Raw genomic sequence first — 12,640 nt, forward strand, 5'->3', positions numbered from 1 at the left:
ACACACATCTCCTGTATAGTGTACATAGACTTCTATCCATGGTAAAACCTGTAAAGCCTCATAATCAAATTCACCCTCATTTAATTGTGAGTATGAGAATGTGCAGATATCATTGCTTACTTCTGTTCAGGAGTAAATATCCTTCCTATTGTCTCTCCGTTTTTTCTGATTCAGTGTTTCAGTTTTGATATTCAATGCTGTTCGTATGACCTCACCAACTGGCAGGAGAGGACCACATCTTTTTTCTCTCTCCCTCCCTCTCATTCCCTCCCTCTCCCTGTCTCTTTCCAACATCTAAATGTGTGGTGGAGTTTGAATAAAGCTTCTTTCTGCTCTCCTACACAGGCAGGAGCAAGAGGCCCCTGGAGTCGCTGGCACCGGGAGCTTTTGAGCATCAACGGTACGTTAAAAACTCACCACTGGAGTCCCCTACAAGGAATATTTTGAAGGGGTTTTAGGGGATACTTTTGTGCTTCTTCATCCTCTGCCTGGAGGAAAGGTATTGAATCAGGTACACAGATGTCAAGTTACAGGTAACTTCTGGAAGTTTCTTTTTGCATTTGGGTTCTTTGGAAAGTGAAACATATTACAGCAGAAATCAAATTTGACAAAACAGATAATAAAACGAAAAGAAGCAACTGTTAACTCACTAATGACTTTTTGTCATTGTGCTGGAAATCTGGTACGGTGTCTGAATTTTAACACAGCTAGTTAATGTCATTGATGTGTACAAGATTTTAAATATTTGTTGGGACAAGTTTATGTCAATGATGATTTGAAATGTATAATCAGTTAAATAGGGGTTGGAAAATGGTTAATTTTTTAAAATATGTATATTAATCAAATTTATATACTTTGGATGGAGTTGAATTATGAAATTTAACATGTCTCTGATTTGCTTATATCTTATTACCATATTAGTGACCAATTAATGCCGGTGCTAATTGTGCCACTGTCTTCCCTGTTATCTCTACAACGGAGCTCAACATGATCATAATAATTTACATATCAAAATTTGCCCTCTTGATTCTTAATTGTGTCATTATACAATTACCTTTTTTTTTTTTTACCAAAGTCTGATAAAACTAGAACCAGACTTTGAGTTTAAAATTGAAATATTTAAAAAGCTTCAAGTCATGTGCTTCAGAATTTAAAATTCTAACTGGTGAAGATGTAAATGCAGAAAACAGGGTTTGATTATTTGGAAAACAACACCACTTACTTCAATATGTGGCACTGCTCTGTAAAATTACATCCTGTTTCTATAGTAACACAAGGCAGTGTGGGTACATGTTGTGAACTGTAAATGAGAAATGAGAAAACAATACATACAAGACACAATGGGTTCAGTTAAAGCTGCTATCTTTATGCTTTTCCAAATTTTTAACACCTTTAACCGATCAATGTGCACATGCTCCTCGAACATGTCTGTGATCGTAGATTGCTGAGTATGCTGACATGTACTAATGCAATAAGCATATAACTCTTTCCCCTTCAATCATCTCACTGTACAAGCAACTCTGTGTGCACTTCAATGTAGTGACACAGGAATACACATTGCCATGCGTTCTGTAGCGCTGGGTATAGGACGTGTGCTCCCACACATACCCTTAGTGATCTATGAGTGTGAGTCTGTGTTTGTCAGTGTGTGCGCATGCATATCAATGTCGACTCTGTTCAGCTGCTAGAGGGTTGGAAGGGGGAGGTGGTGAGCCTACCCTGGATGCCCTCCTTGTGTTTACCTTGGCAAGATTACACCCCACAAAGCCCTGCCCCTGTCCGTTGCTGGAACAGACCAGGGTCTTTTTGGCCCTCCACCTCAGCCAGGAGCGGAACATACCACAGCAGCCGAACACAGGAGCAGCAGCCACCCCACTGACTGAATAGGCATACTGTGGAGACAGGGCTGATTGGCTTGACCTGCCCTGGTGCTGCTTGCTCTCAAATGCTGATGCATATTATGAAATGGCCAAAGCTTAACATAATACATAATAAATAAATAATGCATGAAGAGACCAGAGGATCTGCTCAGTGAATAAGTAGAATAAAGGTGAGATTTGATTGGCTTCATTAAAGAAATAGGTGAAGGGTTTCTGCTGTGTGAGTTTGATTGATGGCTGATTATGTCTATGTATTTTTGGGAGGCCCACCTTAACTGTGATGTTAAATAATACGTAGGAAATATAGTATTATGACTTCCCTTTCCATTCATACATACATATTGTATTTGAACCCATTATCACTAAAATAATAACTTGACACTAAACTGAAAAGTTGCATTTTACTGCAGTTTCTAGTTTAACCTCTGACCTCTGTACCTGACTACAATCAGCATCACTTACGGTTGTGATTGGACGTCAACATAGACAGCAGGACTTTATGAATAATTGGTGCAGTTCAGTAGAGTTTAACTTTTAAGCAAAGTGTGCATCACTTAAAGACAACTTTTAACTCTTATCTGTAAAGAAAGACAGAAAACCATTAAAGCTTCAGAGATGCCAATTTCTTCACTGGAGAAAAAAAAAGCAAAGGCATATTTTTACACATCTCATTTTTATATTTGTACTAGGAAAACTAGGAAATATAAATAAGCCCAACAAGTCCAGAAAATGTATATGAAAATAATGAGTAGTGTGAGAATAAAGCAGAAAAGTTGGAAAAAGGCAGAAGCCATTAACGCCTTCCAAATCAGGGAGTTATCACAACGAGGTTTCAGGACTGAGCATCATGAACATGTGTAATTATTCCAGGGTGGATTTCTCCATCTGTCTGCACATCCTGTGTGAAATTTTGTGTTTCTGTTCAAACTGAGCCAAGATTCACTCTGAGACAGAGCTTAGGCAGCAGCGCAAATATTAGTCCTACGCTAATGTATACTGTGGATTTGTGGAACTCTGAGAATGCAAGCAGCCAACACACACACACACACACACTGCATAATCAACATGCCTTTATACCATGTCTACCCGTGTGCTTACTAAGGGTAAAGACCAAATTGTTTCATTACCCTGTACAAAATATGCCATGGAAATAGAATTTGAGTTATTCAATAGACGTGTGTTAAATTACATGTATGTATTTTGTTGTTTTAATGCTGAGTCAGCTGAACCTGCCTCTCTCCTCCTTTGGCCTTTTACCATCAGGTTACCAAGTTCAGCCTCTGCAAACTCTCTGTGAGCTTTAGGTTTATTGGTTGTAAATGTGTCTTTGTGGCTGTTTGGAATGAACCGGTAGCGTTCTGCAGCAGTCCTGGGGCTTGTGAACGCAGCACAATGAAGGTTCAGTTTGGACTCGCAACGGTCCCAGTGTTGGCGTGTGCTGCACATCACGTCACAGCAGTGGAAAGTTGAGAGAATAAATAAGCAGTGCGGTAATGTGGCTTTGACAGAAGTGGGGTTGTGATATTGAAATTGGTATTTTTGGACTGAAGTTTCCAGCTGCTGATATTAAATTATATTTATGATCAAACTTAGTCTTGTTACATAAAAAGTGAACGAACCATAGCAACTAAATGACTTACATCTTAATTTTCTTTTAGCAAATCCTCTGGGATATTACTGGCCTTTAAGTGGAATGAAAATGTGTAGAAAGTGCATTTGAAAAAGCAGCAGACTAAAATAAGTACTGTAAAAGTTGACATTAACAACTCGGTGAGGCTACACAGGACTTACAAACTAAAGCACTGTGCAGATGAGGTTTTGATTTTAAGATAATACTAAAAAAAAAGATCAGTGAATTATCAGTATTGTGAGGATTCATACACCATGTGGGTATTTTTAACTTAGCCTAACTGCACAGCAGTTTATCCAATGGTTGTGAGAATATTTCAGTGTGGACCAAAGTTGTGGAGTGACTGACCCGAGTCCCTCGAGACGCACAGCTCACATGTCTAAAAATGGACAAAAAGCTTTAAATTCCAAAGCAGGTTTTACTGTTGTTGGCAAGAAATCTCAACTCCATTCACTGTGAAAGTCACAGAGCGAGCCACATGTTATATAATGTAGGACGCATCCTATTATATTGACGTGTAAAGTATTTGACAAGAACAGATCATTGTTTTCAGGCATGCAGACGTTAAATATTCTGACAAAGGGTAAATCACCTCAGACTGTGCTCACAAACACACGCCAACAGAAACCACTGAAAGTAAAAAAGGTTCACTTTAACATTTATTACTTCATTAGTTTGTAACAGATGTAAAAGTGTTTTTAAGGAATACATCATACTTATACTTCTCTCCGTCTCTGTGCCTTCACTTATCTTAGTACTAAAAACATTTCCTGTGCCCAGAGGCTGTGCGGCTTTCATTCCTCAGCGAGCATGTATGGTATTTTCAAATGATACTGGACTCCTGACTTCCTATTTCTATTTTAGCTAATGATGGTGACACAGTAAAGAAATGTGCTGTATATTCTGGATAACATGGAATATGAATTGTGGGAAAACACAGTAGGATACAGAAATAGATGAAACTCTATAAACCACGTAATTATCATAACAATTAAATCACTATTCATTCAGGGGAAGCTAGAAATTATATTGTATTATTTACATATTGTATTTCACATACTATACATCCCTAAAACAATTGCAGTCACAATGGTTTTAAGCAGCTTTAACCACAGCTTGTCTTTTGTCTTAATTGATTCCATTGGTGTCTTTGGATATTTTTTAGGTAATGATGACCCTCTTGCTTCTGCTGTGTGTGTCCTTGCCCCTCATCTCGGCAACAATATCATTAGAAAAACAAGATGGTAAGGGACATGCTGAAGTTTTCTTAAATCGAGTCTTTTCTTCATCATCAGTATGTAAATAAATAAATTACATGTCTGTTGTAAATACTTGAATGAGGAAGCCAAGTCAGCCTTTGTGCTTTTATTAGCTTATCTGCAGACACTTGCAGAAACGTACCTATTTTCTAGCACTGTACATGAGGTTGTGTCCTTATTACCAAATAAAAAGACTATCAAGTTAAATATGACCTATATCTTTCACAGACTTGGATGGTACGTTACGTGTTAGCATCCCTTTGGAGACTCCCCTCCGACCTCTGCTAGGAGGCAAGGTAGTGGTACCATGCTACTTCCAGGACAACACCTTCAACGACTCTCTAGCCCCAACTATCTCCCCAGTATCACATCGCATCAAATGGAGCTATGTCACCAAGGAAAATGTCACAACCATCCTGGTGGCATCAGAGGGAAAGTTTAATGTGGAGACAGAGTATTTGGACAGAGTGACGATGGTCAACTACCCTCTGGTGCCCACTGATGCCACAATTGAGATAACAGAGCTGAGGTCCAAAGATTCTGGCACCTACCGCTGCGAGGTACTGCACGGTATCGAGGATAACTACGACTCTGTGGACATCCAGGTTCAGGGTATGTTACAATTATAAAAATCAGATGATGATGTTTCATCACTCCCCACAGTTAGCAGGATGATCTTATTACAAACCCAAACTGTCTCTACTCACTTTTTGTATCTCACAGGTATTGTGTTCCACTATCGAGCCATCTCCTCCCGCTACACCCTGACATTTGAGAAGGCCAAGGCTGCCTGCCTCCAAAACAGCGCCACCATCGCCACTCCTGCCCAGCTCCAAGCTGCCTACGATGATGGATACCACCAATGTGACGCTGGATGGCTCTCTGATCAAACTGTTAGGTACGTTTCATCCATCCAGTCATCAAGGAAAGGTCAAGCTAACACACTGAAGGCAGGAGAAAAGGCTTGAGAGGCATGATCAAATAATAATTCGAAGGCAGGAGAAAAGGCTTGAAAATAATAATTCAAGTTACAAAAATTGTCAGATGCAGCCTTCACCAATCTGGAAAGGCTTTTTGTGTTTTAGTGTCTTTTCTAACTCTAAACTAAATCATTATTTATGTTGTTGCTACCTAAGTCTGTGTTTCTTGATCTGTTAAGGTACCCCATCCATGAACCAAGGGAGCGTTGCTATGGAGACAAGGAGAACTTCCCAGGCGTGAGAACCTACGGAGTGAGGGATGTCAATGAGACCTATGATGTGTACTGTTTTGCTGAGAAACTATCAGGTACTGTAGATTCACCTGAAACATCTCCACTGCACTGTCATGTAAATGTGTTTGTCTTCATGTTGTCCTTCATGTATCTCCTCCCAGGCAGAGTCTTTTACTCCATGTCTGTAGAGAAGTTCACTTTCTACGAAGCAGGAGATCAATGCACCAAACTCGGTGCCCGGCTTGCCACCACTGGAGAGCTTTACTTGGCCTGGAAGGCTGGCATGGATGTGTGTGATGCTGGCTGGCTGGCAGACAGGAGCGTACGCTACCCCATCAACATTGCCAGGCCCCAGTGTGGAGGGGGGCTTCTGGGAGTGAGGACTGTCTACTTGTTCCCCAACCAGACAGGGTACCCCTACCCAGACTCTCGCTATGATGCCATCTGCTTCCAAGGTAAATCCTGTAGAAAGACTTCTTGTGATTTTTCTTACTTTGTGGAAGCTCCTTTAACTGAGAGTATAAATTAGTTATTAGTGACTAATAACACTATAAAACATGTCAGTCATGCAATCTTGTTTACTCAGCTGGTGAGGATGAAGATGTTGTGCCTGGGAGAACCACCCCTTTCCCAGATATCATTCGTATAACCCCTGCCCCTGGTGTGGGTCCATCTCTCCTTACCACACCTGGAGGTGAGGAGATCAAGGGTGAAGAAGTGTCCATCCTCTCCCCATTGCCAGGCCCTCCTGCATTCGATCTGACAGGAATAGATGATGCCATGGCTTCTACAGGTGAGTTGGTTACACATTACTGTAAACTGTAAGAATAGCATCTAAAATAGTTTGATAGAAGTGAGGACAAGAAGAACTGGTACCACTATAAGAGTAAAATAAAACACATCCACATGTTCAAGCAGCAGAACACAGGTCTCAGCAGTGACATGTTCGGTAATTTGCTGTTTTGCAGCCTTTTCATTCCCATTCTTGGCTGCAGCCATGTTAATTAGCCTTTAACATTACTGCTGGTTAACCTGAAATTACATAACCACCGGGCAGATGATAAATGTTCCAACCAGTAAATTACACCAATCTGCATCTGTGGAAATGTGGAAATAAGACTTAGTGCTGTGAGTTTAGCAAACAGAAAAATAAATTACTGTAAGAATTAGATTACTAAACACTTCCTTCCCTGCCTCTGTATTTCTTCCAGGTGTGGTGTTCCACTACCGACCCATCACCGGTCGCTACACTCTGACCTTTCTGGAGGCTCAGCAGGCCTGCAAGAGTATAGGCGCCATCATTGCCAGCCCCAAGCAGCTGCAGGCCGCCTTTGAGAAAGGCCTGCACCAATGTGACGCTGGATGGCTCCGTGACCAAACTGTCCGGTGAGTCAAATGAATATGTACGATAGTGAAGGGAATAACAGCATTTTAGAGCCAATTCCAGAAGAGACTGAACAAAACAAAGCCTTTATATGCTGTAACATCATCCTCTGTTACGCTCAGGTATCCAGTAGTATCACCCAGAGACAGGTGTGCCGGTAATCTGCTACACCTTCCAGGAGTCAGGTCCTATGGCTTGAGACCAGCCAACGAACTTTACGATGTGTTTTGTTACGTGGAGCGATTGCAAGGTAAATAAAATGCACACTACAAGTACAAGAATTTAGATTTACTGTCAACTTGTATTTCAGTCTGTGTACAGCTGTGTCTTAGCTGTTGTGTGCTCATTCTACCAGGTGAGGTATTCTTCACCAGTGACTACGACAGCTTCTCCTACGAGGAAGCTGTGCAGCATTGTCAGAAACTGAACACCACCTTGGCCACCACCGGGCAGCTGTATGCCGCCTGGAAACAGGGTCTTGACAACTGCCGTCCAGGCTGGCTACTAGACCGCAGCGTTCGCTACCCCATCACAACCCCCAGGTCCCGCTGTGGAGGTGGTCAGGTCGGGGTCCAGATCATCTACACTCACCCCAATCAGACAGGATTCCCTGATGAGTACTCACGCTATGACGCCTACTGTTTCAGAGGTACTAATATTACTATATTATTGTTAATGGTAGTATGTCGGCTTCCCAATACCAATACAATTTTCTTGTAATCTCACTTTGCCTTCAGCTGAAGTCCCTGCTGTGCATGTTGAAAATGAAACCAGTGTTGATGTGACCACAGTGACGATGGATTTTATCAATGAGACAACAGCTATAACTGAGTTCTTTGCTCCCACTGGTAAGACAAGCATGAAATATTTAATTATTCATTTTTAATTGGTTGTTGGTGCTGTTTATACAACTTCACATGACGCTGCCTTGTGTTTTTTCCCTTTAGTTGAACCAACAGTACTCTACAATCAAACAGAAAGCAGTCAAAATGTTACTGAATTTATCAAACAGACAACCATTATAACCGACGCTGCCCCTCCTCCTGGTAAGACAGCTGTAGTTCAGTGCTGCTTTAATCCTTTTACAGGGTTACTTACTTTAAACCCCTTTAGTTTTTAAATATATTTACCAAATGCTGGTTAAGGCACTAAACCACACTGTACCTTCACTCCCTGTAGTCCCTGAAGTCTCAGGATCTGGTTCAGCTGATCATTCAGCCAGCGGAGACATCTCAGGAGAGTCTGGCTTTTCTAGTACAAGTGTTGGTACCTCCGGTTCCGGACAAGACATCACCTTCAGCGGACATGCCGACATCTTTTCTGGAGAACAGTCTACCTCAGGAGGTCTCCAGGAAGCAGAAGAAGGAAGTACTGCCATTTTTATATCTGGAGAAAGTGGCAGTGCTTCTGGTAGTGCTTCTGGATCAGGGGAAGTGACTGACGAACAACAATCTGACTTCAGTGCATCTGGATCAGGCTTCACCAGTGGAAGTGGAGGTATCAGTGGTAGTGGTGAAGACTTAGTGATCATCATGGTGGATGGAAAGATAGTGGAGGTGTCAAAAACCGACCGAGAAACCACTGAGCAGCAGTTGGGAAAGGGCGATATCGAGTCATTTGAATCAAGTGCATCAGGATCGGGAAGTGCGTCTGGGTCAGGTTCTGGTGGGTTTTCGGGCATCTCATTTGTTGACCACAGTGGCACTGATCTGACAGTTCAGCTGTCTGGTGAGCAAGAATTGTCTGGATACCAGCCCTCTGGATCAGGGTTCTACAGCGGCTCGCCAAGTGGTCTTTCATCTGGTGTGTCAGGCAGTGCTTCTGCCTCTGGAGACTCTTCCCAAGAACACGGTGAAATCATTTTCGTAACAGATGATGAGTTGATGGAAGTGACTGTGGAGCCACTGGATCGCAGCCCTGCAGCAGGCCGGGGGGTGGTCGAGATAAGTGGGCAAGGAAGTGGGTCCGGGATCCACCATGACTTCAGTGGCACTTTGGACCAAAGCTTGCATCTTTCAGGAAGTGGTGACTCTTATGAAAAACTAATTGCTGACAAGCGTTCCGTAATCCTACCACCTGAATCTACAATGACCAACGCAGAGTACATTACCCATTTTCATAATTTGAGACCTTTATTTGAGAAGGAGGAAAATCACAACAATGAAGGATCTACACTTCATGTATTCACTCCAGACACAGCTTATACCAGCCCAACCACAGCACCATCAGTGTTTTTAGCAACCCCTGCCGTTGTGATGCAGCCTGAAGTAGTTAAAGGTAGGTGTTAACTTTGGTGGTCCCATATCTTAGCAATTATCGTTGATGAAGAACTGTGACAAATGTGCTTCGATGTCTATAATTTGTGTATGTAGAAGTGCACGGCTGTGCTGAAGGTTGGATGGAGTTCATGGGCAACTGTTACCTTCACTTTGCGGAGAGACTCACCTGGTCTGATGCTGAGCAACGCTGTCAGGACATCAATGCCCACCTGGTCAGCATCAGCTCTCTAGAGGAACAGCAGTTTGTTAACTGTAAGTATCTGATTAGGTCTCTCTCTCGCAATGTTTGTTTTAACATCTGATTTTCATTTAGTTTCAGTTTGAGCGTTTTTTTTTTTTTATTTTAGTCGTGATTAGTTAGAAAAGAAAAGAAGACATTTGAGCCTAGGTTGTGTCAGTGAAATCAGCTCAGTTGGTAAAGCCATCACCTATGGACCCCAGGTTCAGTGGTTCATCTGGGTTCCTCCTGGCTACTTGTTGAGCCAGGATGTGGTCCAAAATCTTCTTTCAAGAATAGATAACATCATATAACGTTACAGAGACACAGGGTTTCTGAAGCATTGTCTTTATGTCAGCACAATAGTTACTGCACTTAGTTCCCATTTTCAAAGTTTAATTGCATAATTAGTATTTGGCTTTAGTTTCATTTCTTTCTTTACTTTAATGTTTTTAAATAAGATCAACAGTGAAAACTTGTTATTGTTATAACTTGTCTGAACTTTTTGTATTTGATGCTGCAGTGGTAACAACTAACACCAGTTGTCTCACAGAAAATCCAAACATTTAGCTTTAGTCAGAGGGAAGACATGTTTCATTTTTGGTAATGCTGAAATCTTCTTTTCTTTGCAACACAGCCAATGGTCAGGACTACCAGTGGATTGGACTTAGTGACAAAGATGTTGAGAATGAGTTCAGCTGGACAGATGGTAGTCCTTTGGTGAGTTTGGTTGGAGATTAGTTGGCTATTATTTATTCAGTTGTGTACTTAGATGGTCATTGCTGCACAAAACACCACTAAACTTTGCTTAATGACTGCTTTTTTGTCATTTTACTGAAAATGTTTTATCATAATGTCTGTGCTCAGACCTTTGAGAACTGGAGGTCAAATCAACCAGATAACTACTTCATCTCTGAGGAGGACTGTGTGGTGATAATCTGGCAGGAAGGTGGACAGTGGAATGACGTGCCCTGCAATTACCACCTTCCCTTCACCTGCAAGACTGGACCCGGTACAGTGGGCATCCTGGGTTTGAATATGTGTCTGGTCTGATTCTGAGAATCCTTTACATGAAAGTTCCTAGAAAAATACTGATGAATGTGTCTTTTTTCAGTCACGTGTGGAGTTCCTCCTAAGGTAGAAAATGGCCGACCTATGGGAACCAGCAGGGATCACTACGCCATCAATTCTACAATCCGCTACCAGTGTGATGCGGGCTACACGGCTCGCCACCTGCCTGTAATTCATTGTATGGCAAACGGACAGTGGCAAGAGCCACAAGTGGAGTGTATAGAAGGTGAGTATGCAAGAAAATGCTGACATCATCCAAGTGTAATTCATATTAGAGAAGGACTACTGAACAATACCAGATACCAGAAACAATATGAAGTAATAACTCACAAGACAAACACAGGCAAAATGCTAAATCTATACAATACCTAGGAGAGTGTAAAATAAATAATTAAAATAAATGAGGCATAAAGTGTGTGTAACTCAGTGGTCAGTGTGGAAGGTGTAATATATTGTACACAGAAAACCCAAGTTGAAAACCCACTGATGAAGTGAGCCCATGGCAGTTCCTGAAATGGATCCTTTAGCCACACCATTAACTTCAGGGTAATTTATAAGTCATTTGGCTACTCGTGTTTATATGATGTCATCAGTATGCGTACCTTTTCTCCCTCAGCTGGCGCCAACCATAACAGGCTACACAAAAGATCCCCCAGGAGAAGAAGTAAAGGGGTAAGCCGCCAGGAGAACCAGAGAAAGCTGCTCTGAGGAGGACTGAAAAGACAAACAGAAAGCCACAAAGGACCCCTTTTGTTAGGAAGCATGGACACCAATGCAAATGCCCAACCAAAAAGATAACATTCCCTGCCATGTACATACCAATCAAAAGCACATCTAGACAGCGATAGTATAATTTACTCATGTTTTGGATCTTTGAATGTCACCATGCACCTTCTGAGGTGCAGTTTTCTATGTATTTATACAGTCTAATTTATAGCTGTGATATAGTATTTGCAAGTATTCTCAAAATACAAGATGACATTTTCTGCAACAAGTTCCCAGTACTGCACACAACTTTACATAGATAAAACCTGTCAAACTGTGACACACAAAGTCCAAAACATGGCAATAAAATGTTACGAATTGCAACTGAATTCTCCCAAGTCATACACATTATTACACACGTATTTTAAGGGCATTTTTAAATCTGTCATGTCATTTATTTTCTTTCTTTTAACTTCAGAGTGGAAAAGCCACAATTTCTAACAAGATTCTCAAGCATTTTGGTAGCTCCCCCTTAAAATTCAGCACTGAGAACACGCTAACCCATTTGAATATAATTTAGAGAATGGTGACCTTAGGATTTGTTTTACTTGAATTATCCGAGGAGGCCTTGATGCTTGCAATAATTCAGTACTGCATAAAATCAAAAAAAGTATGAGTAAAAACTAGGGAGAAGTTTTGTTTGTAATACCATGAATCAACTTTTGAGAAATCCCAAGAATCTTATTACATCCTCAAATTTGAGAACCACTGTGCAACAACACCACCACAGTATCAAACATACTGAAGTGATTGTGCCGTGATTACAGTCACCACGAAAGACCTGGATTGAAATAATTACAGTCACCACGAAAGACCTGGATTGAAATAGTCAGCACTCATGCACTTTTTGGAGTCTTCAGTCACTTCTGTGCTAAACATTGTAATGTGGTGCACCTTAAGTAGTAGAAATTAAATAAAAACACCCCAATGTTCATATGTAGC

The 12,640-nt window shown here is 41.4% G+C and overlaps 1 protein-coding gene across 1 annotated transcript; it reads left to right on the forward strand.

Moving 5' to 3' along the window:
- Window positions 1–310: 310 nt before the first annotated feature.
- acanb (aggrecan b) lies at window positions 311–11,675 on the forward strand. Its single transcript, XM_026366565.1, has 18 exons — window positions 311–400; window positions 4,676–4,754; window positions 4,998–5,381; window positions 5,493–5,667; window positions 5,929–6,056; window positions 6,144–6,437; window positions 6,569–6,775; window positions 7,194–7,368; window positions 7,489–7,616; window positions 7,722–8,015; window positions 8,104–8,214; window positions 8,314–8,412; window positions 8,546–9,643; window positions 9,739–9,897; window positions 10,500–10,582; window positions 10,730–10,874; window positions 10,977–11,159; window positions 11,550–11,675. The coding sequence occupies exons 2-18, from the start codon at window positions 4,679–4,681 to the stop codon at window positions 11,639–11,641; spliced, it is 3,831 nt and encodes a 1,276-aa protein (XP_026222350.1). The 5' UTR covers window positions 311–400; window positions 4,676–4,678; the 3' UTR covers window positions 11,642–11,675.
- Window positions 11,676–12,640: the final 965 nt, after the last annotated feature.

The sequence above is a fragment of the Anabas testudineus genome, chromosome 6, assembly GCF_900324465.2.
Source record: "Anabas testudineus chromosome 6, fAnaTes1.2, whole genome shotgun sequence".
NCBI classification, from domain to species: domain Eukaryota; kingdom Metazoa; phylum Chordata; class Actinopteri; order Anabantiformes; family Anabantidae; genus Anabas; species Anabas testudineus.

Coding starts and splice junctions, on each gene's coding strand:
- acanb (XM_026366565.1), top strand. CDS start 4,679: ATGATGACCCTCTTGCTTCTGCTGTGTGTGTCCTTGCCCCTCATCTCG. Junction 6,057..6,143: donor TTTTGCTGAGAAACTATCAG/GTACTGTAGATT, acceptor ATCTCCTCCCAG/GCAGAGTCTTTTACTCCATG. Junction 7,369..7,488: donor CTCCGTGACCAAACTGTCCG/GTGAGTCAAATG, acceptor TGTTACGCTCAG/GTATCCAGTAGTATCACCCA.